The 14477-nt window shown below is 35.5% G+C and overlaps 1 protein-coding gene and 1 pseudogene across 1 annotated transcript; both read right to left on the bottom strand.

Annotated features, from left to right (window-relative positions):
* Nucleotides 1-1764: 1764 nt before the first annotated feature.
* LOC143580283 (uncharacterized) lies at nt 1765-5350 on the bottom strand. The gene is made up of 6 exons (XM_077063361.1): nt 5331-5350; nt 5062-5238; nt 3626-4903; nt 3447-3535; nt 2488-2584; nt 1765-2389 (listed from the first exon to the last, which is right to left on the bottom strand). Exons 1-6 carry the CDS (start codon nt 5348-5350, stop codon nt 1765-1767), a joined length of 2286 nt encoding a protein of 761 aa, XP_076919476.1.
* Nucleotides 5351-12028: 6678 nt separating this feature from the next.
* On the bottom strand, nt 12029-13651 carry LOC143580282 (putative carbohydrate esterase At4g34215 pseudogene; annotated as a pseudogene).
* Between the last annotated feature and the right edge of the window lie 826 nt (nt 13652-14477).

The raw sequence follows: 14477 nt of genomic DNA, 5'->3' as shown, positions 1-14477 counted from the left end.
CACAAAACTGAAATTACCAAAACGCCAATGGTAACAGTTAGATTTACAAAAAATTAATCCAAACATATTAATAGGTAAATGAATATGAAAACAGATGGTTGACGATAGTTAACGGGCCAAAACGTTTGTTTTTAGTTTACGGGGCAACATCTATTACGTAAGTGGTTTTTTTTAACTGGTAGATTTCAAAAACAAATGAAATTACCCAAAAAGCCCCTGGCAACAATTAAATTTTCAAATATTTAACGTATTCATACCGACTAATAGGTAAATAAATATAAAATAAATTCGTCGATATTAGTTGACGGGTTCAAAACATTCGTTTTTAGTTTATGAGTCAACGTCCATCACGTAATTAGATTTTTGTTAACGGGTCGGTGTCACACAAAACTGAAATTACCGAAATGCCCCTGTGAACATTGAACTAAATATAATCAACGTATTCAAACCGATTAAAGGTTAAGCGAGCTGATGGAGGCTATTAGTGTAGTGGCAGCAAACAATTCAACTGAATATTTGCAGCAAAAAATTACCTGTTTCCAAGGCTGTTGATGCAGTGGCAGAAGTGGCAAGTGAGGTAATTAACTTTTGGGGTCAAAACTGATTCATTTTTGCACATAAGAGTTTTATTCTTTTTTCCAACCTTTCGAAAATGGCGATAATACCCTTTTCATCAAAAGGCAACCAAATACAAAATTTTGTTTTATAATATATATAAGCAAAGTGGGATCAGTAAATTCAAAGTTGTCGATTGGCGCAGCGGTTAAACTGCATGTTTATTAATAATTGTTCATGGGTTTGAGACATAAGTGATCCTTTAATAACAGATCTTGGTACGAGTTCAGAATACCCTTTGCTTCTTAATTTATGATATTAAAAAGCAACCGGTGATTACAAAATTGATGGCGGTTTTAGGAGTTGTAGACATCATTCTATTATGCTACAAAAATATGTATGAATTAGATAAAAGGTATCAAAAAGTTAAAAGCTTTAACTAAAAATAATCAACATTTTTCACGCATCAGATTTGACTCAAAAAAGTCAACATTGACTAAAATTCAAAATACTCCTTATTCTCCTGTCCAGATATTACAAATGACTAATACGCCCCTTCTATCACATATGTTTCAATTCCATCCTACGGGCCTCCTCCAATCGGATCACTAACCAAAGACTCAAATATGAGAAAATAAAAGGCTGACTATTATTTTCGAACATTACCAAAAGTCAATGTTGGCCCACAATTGGTAAAAAAAAATCAGAAAGTCAATGTTGACCAAAAAAGGTTAACATTTTCCAGACTTCGGATTTGACTCCAAAAAAGTCAACATTGACTAAAAAGTTAAAATATTCCTATAATCTCTTCTGTCCAGATTCCAAATGACCAATTTGCCACTTGTTTCACATATCAATAAATTATATTCTGCGGGCCTTCTCTCTGTGCTATTCTAGTGATTCTTATTGCATTGCCGGTCCGGTTAACCAATATATAGGCAAACATATGTTTTAGAAAATCATGAACCAACCACAATTTGAGAGTATAACCATTTGTATTGACAAGTAACAACCATGTACTAAAAAAACATAAATTACTAAAATACCCCTATTAAGGAGAGAATGACTAAAACTGATAAGTTCTTCAGATGTTCTTCAGAAAAACTGAAAAAGAAAGGAAAAAACCATTCATCGATGACCTGTTTTTAACGAAAACAAAAAAAGAAACTGAAATTACTGTCTTTAAAGTTATTTTTGTACCTTAATAACTCAGTTATCATCATCATCATCAGCATGCATCCAATCCCATAATGTATCATCATAATCAGAATCATCATCATTCTCAGTATCAACTACATCCATTGCAGCTAATTTTGTATTTGCGTCAATCTTAAGAGGAGGGATATCTTCTCTTAACAAACAAGTCTCTTGATCACTAGCTTGTGCAAAAGAACCCAGCCTATCTACATCAGGATCACACCAATAGGAGCCACCATCAGCTTCATTAATTTCCTCATCAAAGTCATAAACATCCCTTGGAATCGTGTTGAGAACATAATGCAAACCATCTATTATAGGGTCTGGTGCATACAACACCTGTTTAACTTGGGAAGGCATGACAAAAGGATCGTCTGAATAACATAACTTCTTCAAATTAATGCATGTTAAACCATAATCATCTTTCTCATGTTGGTACCACTCACAACGAAACAATACAACTCTAAACTTTGACCAATAATCAAGTTCAATTATGTCCAAAATTCTACCATAGTAGTCAACATTCCCAACGGTTGGATTTTTGTCCTGAGAACTTGCAAAGCTAGGAGTTAAAGCTGTAAGTGAAACACCGCTATTTTGAGTTATACATTTGGAATCTCGTGATTTGGTATGAAACCTATATCCATTGGCATAATAGCCATAGTATGTTTTATATGTAGGACTAGGACCCTTAGCAAGCCAATAAATATGATCCGGAACATCATTATGTATTACTTTGTTTTCGAACCAGCCGGCGAACTCATGACTATGGTTCTGTGCTCGTGCCCATCGACTTTGTCGGGGTTGATTTTCAATATAAGCTTCATGCTCACTGCATCATTTAGACAAAATATTACATGAATATGAGATTAATAATGACACATAATCTGAAGGAAATTGTCACTTGATATAATCGTTGACTTGTTCACAATCAGAATTGAATAAGGCATAACGATGCGCTTGTTCAATTAAATGAACATTGAAAGATGTAACTTTGCCTTGTCTTCGTTTTTTACCTCCCAAAGGATGGCCACCATTCACGAACATTGGTTCATTCGATTTGTTTTCTCCTTTAAAACCATCGTTATCTTCTACACCCTTATTAAGTCTGCCATTTACTCCATGCATATAATGTGAGCAAAAATTCAAGCATTCTTCAATTAAATAGCCTTCTGCTATGGATCCCTCAGGTCGGCTCTTGTTCCGCACATATGACTTTAACTTGCACAAGCATCTCTCCATAAAAAACATCCATCTATATTGAACAGGTCCTCCAAGCCTAAGTTCATTTACTAAGTGGATAGGTATATGCACCATTATGTCAAAAAAGGCTGGCGGGAATATTTTCTCAAATTCACACAACGTTTCTGTAATTTCTAACTGTAATTTGTCAAGGTCTTCAGGCTTAATTACCTTGCTACACAAGCTTCAAAAAAAGACACCCAACCTAATTAAAGGGATAACAACATGCTTTGGTAATGATTTTCTAACAGCAACTTGGAGCAAGTAATGCAAAAAGATGTGAGCATCATGACTCTTGTAACCCGAAAATTTTTTTTCTGAAGAATGAACACAAAGTGCAATATTAGACGCACACGCGTAAGGTAATTTTGTTTCTTTCAAAACACGGCAAAAATTAACTTTCTCCTTTGAGGACATCGAAAAACATGCCTTCTCCATGATAACATGCTTACCGTCATCAGAAAGTTTTGGTTGTAACTTTTCTTTGATTTTGAGATCTAAAAGGTCAAATCGGGCTTTTGGGTGATCTTTTGACTTGCCACTAATATCCAACAAAGTCCCTACTATATTATCACATATATTTTTTTCAATATGCATCACATCAAGATTATGCCGACATTTATTGAATTACCAGTATGGCAAGTCAAAAAATATTGACATTTTCTTCCATGGGCAAGTGCAATCATTTTTCTTCTTTTGTGCCTTTCCAAATATATTTGTAACACTAGACAACTCACTCAACGCTTCAACACCTGATAGAGGGTTTAGAGAAAGCCTATTCTCATTTTTCCCATTGAAAGCACTCTTATTACGTCGCCAAGGATGTTGAGCATTTAAAAATCTACAATGATCCATATAACATGTTTTCTTACTATGCTTCAAGTAAAGTGAGCTAGTCTCATGATTACAACATGGACATGCAAAATTACCCTTTGTTTTCCATCCCGACAGCATTGAGTAACCTGGAAAATCACTAATTGTCCATGTTAAGGCTGCATACATTTTAAAGGTCTCATCTTTAGATTTATCATATGTCTCCAACCAATTAACCCACAAATCTTTAAGCTCCTCAACTAATGGTTGTAAATAAATATCTATATTGTTACCTGGAGATTCGGGTCCAGGAATTAACAAAGACAAAATAAAGTATTCGGGTTTTAGTGACATCCAGGGAGGAAAATTGTAGTTAACCAACACCACAGGCCAAGTGCTATGAGCAATGCTCATTGTTCCAAAAGGATTAAATCCATCACTAGACAATCCTAACCTCACATTTCTTGTTTCTTTTGCAAAATGAGGATACAAAGAATCAAATTCCTTCCAGCTTTTCCCATCTGCAGGATGTCGTAAATTTCCATCTTTAGGGCGTCCTTTATCATGCCATCTCATATGTTTAGCTATTTCTGAACACATGAAAAGTCTCTGTAGCCTCGGTTTTAAAGGAAAATGCCACACTACTTTAGCCGGAACTCTTGAAGTTGTTTTATAATGTTCACTATTATGATTGTTCTGTTTCTCATTCACTTGTTTCCACTTAGAGGTGTGGCAAATGTGACACACTTCAGCATCTTCATACTCTTTCCAATAAAGCATACAATCGTTTGGACATGCATGAATCTTCTTATAATCAAGCCCTATATCCCTTGTGAATTTTTTAGCTTGAGTAAAACTAGCTGGAAGTTTTGCCTCTGGAATCATCTTTTGTAAAAATTGTAACATTTCATCAAATGCCATATTACTAAGCCCATGATCGGTCTTGTACAGAAGAAGTCTGACAATGCAAGATAGCTTTGAAAAACTTTTACAGCCTGGGAACAACTCTTCATTTCCATCTTCTAGCAGCTGATACAACTTCTTTGTGTTTTCATTTAAATCTTCTTGTACCGTACTTGTTTCGTCTAAGGTGTCTCTAAATCAATCATGCAATAACTCATCAAAATTGTCATGCATACCATCACCATCATCATCTATGCCAGCATTAAATCTTGTTTGTGAGGGACTTTCTCCATGAAAAACCCATACATAGTAGTCTTCTATAAATCTGTGTCCTTTTAAATGATCGAATACTTCATCTCTTCGATACCAATAACGGTTTTTACATTGTTTGCAAGGACAACAGATTTGAGATCCTTTTGCTGCCTTAGTACATGAAGCATCAAGGAATTCAATAACTCCAGCTTCAAATTCCGGTAATCGTCTAGGAAAATACATCCAATCTCTAACATTCCCCATGTCTTTTGCTTTCTGAATTTAATAGAAAAAAAAACAAAAGTAGATACAATTGTCAATCTTTAATTAATACATAATGAAATGTGAGTAATCTGATTATTACAAACCCATCATTTAACAATACCATGATATGATTAACCGCACAATAATGATTAATATAAATTAGCTCAAACGATCTGTAAAGATTTCATGATCTGATTATATAACAGTGAATCACATGGAAAGTAATTTTGATGCTTAAACTTGCATATTACATTGAAACTAAATTTGGAAAAAGTTCATGATCATAGTGAATTGGAATATGAGTAGTATAATTATCTAAAAAAAGATGCACAACATTGATAACATTAGGGCTTAGAAATATGTATTTACATGTAATGCCATTATATTCTGTTTGAAATATGTAATGCGATTACATGTATTATCGATCACATGATTATGTTATAAATCGAAAATAAAAGTTATAATCAAACACCTGAAAGATAATTGGATCTATCAGAGATAAAAAAAACACATCTGCTATTCTAAGGAAATTAACCCCTATACCACAAAATCTTTGAATTATCGAATACAAAAACTGAATACCTGAATACAATTATGAATGAAAGAAACTTACATTTGAACCTTTGAATGGATAATGTCTTTTTCGGAGAGAAATATAATGAAATTGACATGTATGAAGATCACCAAATGAATGTCTGTGGCTTCACATTGATTGAATATATTAGTGTAATTGGAGTTCAAATTTGGTTTAGAATGATTGAGAAACAATTATGTTTCAGTTTAAGGATGATGATCGTGGATTAAAGGGTTTGGTGGGGTTGTGTTAAAACAGTTAAGACCCCGCTAGTATATATATCTAACTATAAAAACAAGCTTTTAGGAGCGAAATCAAAGTTAGCTGCTATTGTAGTTGGAAGGTTCTTTGTTATTTGTTTAGAGCTTCTCAAGCTCAAAACTCTGCATTTGTATTATTTTTTTCCTTTTTTTGTGTATAGAAACAAGATAAGTGAATAAAGTAGCAATGATGCTGCAACTTTTCATCACTCAATGGTAATGGGTAGGGATTGGGACGAGTTTAGGTAATCCCAAACCCGCCCCAATTATGAAAGCCCGTCCCAAAGGGGTATTTGTTGAGTATCGGGTACATCCATGAGTTTCGGTTATACCCGGCTAAAAACTCGTCCGGTTTTTAGCGGGGTCTGACAAACATAACTAAGCTTTACCTTTTCTATGCAACCGTAGTTAATGATAGGAAGTCGAAATACTATTAAAATAAAAGAAACATATTTGGTGTCAAGTGCTAATCGTACCGTTTATGGATTTTTCTATTGAAATTCTATTTTCAGCAATCTACAACTCGAATGGGACGGGTGTTACTCGTGAAAGGGACGGGTGTTACCGTCCCAAATGTTTCGGATTTCAGGTTTTCCCATCGGATTTAGATTTCATTATCATCCTTATATGAGATTTATGGTTGACATTTGTCAGGTCCATCACCAGTAGCATAAGTAGCACAACCTACTGTATGCCCTGGTGTTTCACGAACCTGAAGTAAAACATGATAATAATTAATTAGTTGTAAATATTTTAGTTGAAGTCTTAATTTTTATGTTTTCATACCTCCAAATAAAGATCACCAAACTGAATCTTGTCACCAGCTTCAACAAGAATATCAGCTGATGCTTTGCTTGCTTTGGAAATGATAGACTTGACACCGGGAACTTTGGACTGCAATGATCATGTCAAATATGATCTTCAGATTTAGTTATTGATAAAAAGAGTAAACATTGTGAAGTCTGTTTTATTATACCTTCTTGATCAGCCCACTCCCAGTGACATGATCGGCATGCACATGTAGTGCAAAACCTGTGTAGTGTTGTTAGCTTTTCGGGGCTACACTATTTTTTTGACTTCAAACTCAATATTTTTTGCATTAAAACAAGATGGTAATATATAATTAAATTACATAAAAGTGTATATATATTAGAAACTTGAAAATATTACAAAGATCCATCATAAAAACTAGAAAAAATATAGATAAAAAAATAATTAAAAACAAAGATAGTTCACTTCCGGCTTTTAACTTTTTGACCCGTTAAGGCATTAAATCATCTTCCTTTGGTAATTCATTGTCTTCGTTTAGTTTCCTCTAGTGGGCTCGATATTCCCATTTCGACCTCTTCCTTGTGGTGGTAGACCCATGTGTGCGTGTGCTTCCTTTTGCGTATTGGCTACTTCCTCGTATCTTTCTAGAAAAATATCACAAATTATGAGATTTTAACTAAAAAGGTTTTATAAAGCAACAATTATAAAAATCATTCAAATCTTTTTAAAAAATTTCTTAACGAAAAAAAAAACCCTACTTACATTTGTTAACTATTAGATGATTTCACTGCCAAAGTGCAAGCTTCATGTGATCTTTATTTTATAAAACTTTACAGTTGCCCACCTAAGTCAATTCAAATTGTAGTTGGAGTACCAACAGTTCCTGCATTTTATGTTTTAGTTTTTGAGGGTTCAGTTTAGGACCGGGAAACGGGTCAGGTTGGAGGGGTCGGGTCACGGGTCAAAACGGATGAAACATGTCGATTCAAAGTAGTCAAAGCATATAATGAACTTTCATTTATTACATAAAACTCATTTTACAAAAATAAGATAAAAAATTAAACAGGTTAAACTGTTCAACATGCAACCTGTTTAGCTAAACGGGTTCACAGGTTGGCCCCAAAATAATCCAAGCGTGTTTATAGCAAACCCAAAGCCATGAATTTTGTGTTAGGTGCATGTTGGAATTTCGTGTAGTTGATTAATAAGGAAAGGCGAATTGTTTCATGAAACATTGGGGTTCATCGAGTTGAAAGTAAACGCGCCAAAACAAAGCAACTACTCAACTGCAAGCCAGAGTAAATCATTCAAAACAGTTTTTATTAGTTAGTAACAAAAATATTTTATTTATTTAAAATTATAAAATTTATATTGATTTATCAAAAACGTTTTGACTAGAATTACATTCAACTACTAACAATGCAACCTTTTAAAATAAAAGTTGCATTTAATTTTTCTTAATGCAATATTTGAAGAAAAATGTTGCTCTTTTAGTAAAATATGCAACCTTTCAATAAAAAGGTTGCAAATTCAGTATAACTTTGCAACCTTTTATAAAAAATGTTGCATTAAATCTTCTAGTGCAACTTTCGTGTTCATCGAAGTAGCATTAGAGTCAAACGCAACTCATTTGAAAAAAGTTGCTTCTAATAAGTTGCATTAGCCCTATTTCTAGTAGTGAATGTTTTTTCCTGAACTGATTCCTTTCTCCACAATCGGTCTCTATGTTGAAATGATCCTCACTTGTTGTCATCAAGTTGATTGGGGACAACAATCTGAAAGAAAAGTGTAAGTTTGGGTGTTTTTTAATTTTGTCCTTAAAGGTAAATAGGTAATAGAGTAATTTTAAACCAATTCAAGAAAGCTTTTTAATGTCATTTATCTTATATCTTAAATACGATAAGTATAGAACTAGAATAAACAGCAAAGATTATAATTTACCAAATTTAAATTTAAAATTATAAGAAATTATAATTTATCAAATTTAAATTTAGATGCAACATCTTACCTAACGAAACCGTTAGTAATTTACTCTTGTTATATGATTAAACAAATTGAATAGAATTCGTACAATTCGTCGTGTATTTTGAATGTTCATACTCCTTTTCTTTAATCAGAACAAATGTTTAGTGTGAGGTAGTGTCTTCACGCCCTGGATATGCTTTTGGGATTCCTAGGTGCCAATCAAATAAAACAACCAATGTGGCATCATGCGCGGATCTAACTTCGGGCCCCACTTATGGTTGGTGAAGCTATTTATTACTTCATTTTGCTAAGTTATTACAACACCCCTTTTGGTTCCATATTAACACAAATCTCCCTTGTAAAATGAATGTTGGGCAACTTTTGTTTTTTTTTTTTTTGAACGACCAACAAAATTTCATTCGAAAACACTAGCAGATTGCTAGAAACACCAATACAAACGACACAGCGTAAGTCGCCACCAAACAAAACAAACATAGGACAAAACCAACAAATATGACCACCCAACTATACCCATTACAACCGAAAACTACACCACTTGTCCCAAGAAAGCCCCCTCTATTTGCCCTACTTTTTATCCAAAGGAATCCCATCATATTTATTTCCTCTATCAGGCTAGTCATTTGAATCGGAGACCCAGAGTGGACAAGCGCATTTCTCCTTTTCCACAGGCACCAAGTCGCGATTAAACAAACCGCTTGAAAAACTTTAGCCTTTTCTTTGGTAAAAGAAGAGAACTTATACAAGTCCAACACATCTCGAAAGCTAAATAATATAAACGAGGGCAACTTACACCATTAAGCAATGACACTCCACATAGTTTGGGCGAGACCACACGAAATGAAGACATGTTCGGTTGACTCCTCCAACTCTCCACAAATTGGACAAAATATCGAGCTCACTGGAATATTCCTCCTTATTAAAGCATCGAACGTTGGTAAGCGGCTGAGAACCGCTCTCCAAGCCACAAACCCAACCTTTCTCGGTACAAACCGGTTCCAATCGAATATATATTCAGCAGCTGTGTGCGAGTTTAGCAACATACAACTCTTCACACTTTTTACCGAAAAGCTACCATCAGATTCATACTGCCAAGACACATAATCTTCCCCTTGTTTTAAACCCACACCTTGACATAATTGCAACAAACACCTTATCTCACCAATCTCCTCTGTACTGTTCGGATCCCTTGCCCAATCCCAACATATACAACCTATCTGCCACCATGCACCTCTTTGAATTTTCCAAGGAGAAAAGCTTTGGGAACTTAATTGTCAGTGGAATTTGGTCAACCCAACAATCAAGCCAAGACCACGTATTCTTCCCGTTCTTCACAACATGGCGGAAACACCTATTTAATTCCACCCCATAAGCCTTCAACACCGAATCGATTTTTATAATTCGGCTCTACGGGCACGGGCGAAGAATGATGGAGTGCCCAAATAACATTCCAACACAATCTACCCTTCTCATTCTTGAAACGCCACCACCATTTTGCCAATAATGACACGTTTCTATCTCGTAATAACCCAAGGCCAAGACCACCATATTTAATCGGTGACACCACTTTTTCCCAAGCTACCCAATTAACTTTCGCCTTTTCTTCGGTCCCTCCCCAAAAAGACACCCTCCTAAGTCTCTCAAGTTTACCGATCACCCCTTCCGGTGCTTTAAAAAGAGAAAAATAATAGGTGGAAGGGAATTAAGAACCGCTTTTAACACTGTAATACGCCCTCTAACGGAAAGAACTTTTGCCTTCCAACACGATAAGCGTTTTCTAAATAGTTGAATCTAACGGAGATCCATTTAGACAAAAATAGTTGAAAGGTTGGGCAACTTTTGTTAAAAAGAAAAAAAAACACCTAATCGTAATATGTTGATTACAAATTTAGGCAAATTTGAAATAAATGATCTCAAAATTTGTGTATTGGATGATAATAATCTCTTCTTTAAAAATCATTACCAATGATCCAACCTTTCAACTATTTTTTGTCTAAATGGATCTCCCTTAAAAAAAAACACTTTACACTGTTATTTTTTTTTCGAATTTCAAACAGATATTTTAGGGCTTTTGATCGGAAGAAGGATACGAGTCGAATGATGTAATATTTATCTCGAAACGGTGATTCAAGTGACATGATTATGATTAACTGGAAATTCAAGCACCCGAATTGAAACATTGTTTCTTCGTTTGGATCACTGTTTCGAAATAAGTTTTACATCAGTCGACTCGTATCTTTCTTCCGATTAAAACCCCTAAAACATCGGTTTGAAACTCGAAAAAAAGCTTAATGGCGTTAAGTGTTTTTTAACGGAGATCCATTTAGACAAAAATAGTTGAAAGGTTGGACCATTGGTAATGATTTTTAAATATGAGATTATTGTCAGTCAATACACAAAAGATATGATTATTTAAATAACTTAATTATATTTAAAAGGGTTATGCATAAATGGTCCCTTTGTGACATTGTTTTTCTAGAGTTTCCCATTAAGTTTTTCCTATTTATCTAGCGTTGTTATGTTGTGAAAGAAAGTGAAGGATCAGTTATTAAGTTACAAAGTAATCGTGTAATAACTTTTGAGATAGTTTCATCTCTATTAAAGTTACACTTTAAAAGAAAAAAAGAGGTATGAAGATGCATGATTTAAGTAAACAAAAAAAAATATGTTGTTTATATGATTTTTAGTACCACTCCGATAACATGATTTGAGTTCGTGTTTGTACTAGTTTTGTATAAATTATAGTGTGAAATTATAGATTTGTTAAATAAAGTCAAGATAACAGTAACTGATATTTTCTAACTCCATTGAGTTATGTAGTAAACTCTTCTTTCCTTTTCAACATGAGATTTATTATTACATGAATGGTACCATTCATATGGGATACTAAGTTTTGTAAGTTCAAACTTTAGGTTTTATACTTCTATGGTTTCGATTTACAAGTTTGGGGGTAAAACTACCATTCACTAGTTTTTCAGTTATATTTGAAATTTGAATAAAATGACCCAAATACTCTTTTATAATCAAAGGAAAATGTGCTAAGCGGGTTAGTAAATTGACATTGACCTATTTAACAAAACGTGTTAAAAAGTTCAACAAGAAAACGACCCAATTTAATTAAACGAATCAACTCAAACATTGATTACTTTCACCTTGTCACGTACCATTGTCGAAACGGCATAATACAAGGAAGGATAAATAGAATTACCCAAAAAAATTAACTTACAAACAACATACAACAATCCTCCCACACAGCCACCCGTTAAACAGAGGCAGCCAGATGAGTTGCTCCTCCAAAATGAGCAAGATACGCATCAGCCAACATGTGACCAAGTTCAACCTGAGCCGCGGTCGTTAAATGAATCTTATCTTCCTTCAACTCCAACCCCTTCGCATCCACACACACCACATTCGGTAGATCAATCGCTTTCTGCGCTTCCCTTACTATTTCCACGTACTTCCCTTCACCAGATGCAATTGCAACCATATTCTCCCCAAAATAAACCATAATCAATTAACCGAATCAATCAACAAAGTTCAGATACGAATACCCTTTTATAATCAAAGGGATCATTCACGTAAAAAAGAAATACGTTAAACAAGTCATAAACATGTTACTGGGTGGGCAAATTTGAGTTGACATATTCAACTAAACATGTTATAATATAAACATGTAAACTCGAACACAACTCATTTAATTATACAACTCGAACTCAAACACAACCTGTAAATGGCACCGCATGAGTAACCTAATCATTAACCATAATCGTTATCCGAACGTTCATAACCGACGCTGAAATGCAGGTTATCGACGCCGCGTGCGTAACCAGCACCTAAATGCACGTAACCGATGTTAAACACATATAGCCAACGTCGCACGTGTTCCTGACGCCGGAATGCGCGTAACCGACACTAAACACGTGTAACCGACGTCGCACATAACCGACGAAGGTTACTCGTGCAGAGCCATTTACACATCAAGCGTTGAGCTAACCATGTACCGGGGCTGCATTATGCGCGTTTCTTGGCCCCAGTACGCGTATCTGGTACTAAAATGCACGTAACTGACGCTTGAACCCGTCCTAACCCGATTTTAAAAAAAATCCATTTTTTAAACCAATTTGTTTCGACTCCAACCCGTTCTAACCCGACCCATTTCTACCTGAACCAAAATAACCCTTTTCAATTAACCCGTTCCGAAACTAACCCGGGCCGTCCAACCCGACCCGTTTTCCAGTCCTAGTTCACATACAATACAAGATCAACTAAATTAGTAACTAACCTGAATAACCGGCAATGAAGGCAATCCAAGATCCGACCGAACATTACGAATCAAACTCTCCATATTACTTTTATAACCTTCAGCAACATGTTTCGATGACGTGTCACTCTCTCCTTGGTACCAAACCAACGCCTTAACCTCACCGCCATTAATACTCACCGCCGCTTTAGCTCTCTTAACCATATTCTCATACAGTTTCCCGCCTTTAACCCACTTACCAATACTCGTACCACCAATCGCACACGGCACAAGATCTATCACTCCCGTGACGTAATCCTTAATGGCATTGGCAAACGACATGCCTGGGCCCACACCGCAGGTTTTGGCCGTGTCGATGTCTGCGTGAAGTGGGTCCTGGGCGGTTTCCCAGGTTAAGTTGGCGGTTAACCGGTGGATGGTTGACGGGTCGGGTTTGCAGTCGTTTGGGACGATGCCGTCCCAGTGGTGGTGGCTAACGCCGCCGCGGCCGGACATGTTGCTTTGGCCGGATAAGATGAAGATGTGGTGGTTGCTGGTGGTGGGTTTATGGAGGGAACTTGAGATTATTATTCCCATTGAAGAGGATCAAATTTTGGGTTTGATTGAATGAACGGATTTTAATTAGTTGGTTTAACGGGTTATAGATTTGATTTTTGATGTAATGGGGCCATCTCACTACGACCGACGCTTTAAATGTGTTCAGCCGGTCATGAGCTACTGGAGATTGAATTAATTAAAATGCTTGAAACGAGTCAAACTCAAGCCTAAAAAAAACACGTTTAATTATCAAGCTTGAGTATTGTATGTGAAGCTTGTTTAGGCTCGTCAAGTGTTAAACTAGCCTTGTGTGTTTTTAAGTTTTTACCTCTTTTAGGCTTCAATATATTGATTTCACATTGCAATCCCAAGCTCGAGCCGAGCTTTGGCGTGTTTAAGGTACTACACGAGTTCGAGCCGAGCTTTGGCTCGTGTAAGGTTTTTCTCAAAATATATAAAAAAAATATATATAAGTCATTTGATAATAAATGAGTCGAGTCCAAGCTTGATAAAACGACTCACGAGCTGAGCTTGAGGTTTAGAAAAGAGCTCAAAAGCTAAGCACGAGCTTGAAAAATGACTCACGAGTTGAGCTCGAGCATTTATCTCTCGTAAGTCAAAACGAATCAAGCTCAATAGGGCCGGGTGGTCGACGGCCCCCGACCCGACATCTCGATAGGCCCGATTTTTTTTAATATTAATTGTATATATTTTCATTTAAAAAATCTATTCTTAATGTTTAAGCTCAATTATTCAATCATATAAGACCCAGATTTTTTTTTCGCCTACCCAAAAAAATTAACTATTCTTGAAGACGGCCCTGAAGCTCAGGCTTGACTCGTTTACACCCCCAATTGTGCAGGAT

The sequence above is a fragment of the Bidens hawaiensis genome, unplaced genomic scaffold (assembly GCF_021521415.1).
Source record: "Bidens hawaiensis isolate Kalapana, Puna unplaced genomic scaffold, B.hawaiensis_p1.1 tig00030301_1, whole genome shotgun sequence".
Taxonomy (NCBI): Eukaryota; Viridiplantae; Streptophyta; class Magnoliopsida; order Asterales; family Asteraceae; genus Bidens; species Bidens hawaiensis.
Note: the sequence above shows the minus strand (reverse complement) of the source record. Positions and strands in the feature narration are given on the sequence as shown.

Coding starts and splice junctions, on each gene's coding strand:
- LOC143580283 (XM_077063361.1), bottom strand. CDS start 5,350: ATGGTATTGTTAAATGATGG. Junction 3,536..3,625: donor TTTTTTGACTTGCCATACTG/GTAATTCAATAA, acceptor GTTGGATATTAG/TGGCAAGTCAAAAGATCACC. Junction 2,390..2,487: donor CCGGCTGGTTCGAAAACAAA/GTAATACATAAT, acceptor CAATGGATATAG/GTTTCATACCAAATCACGAG.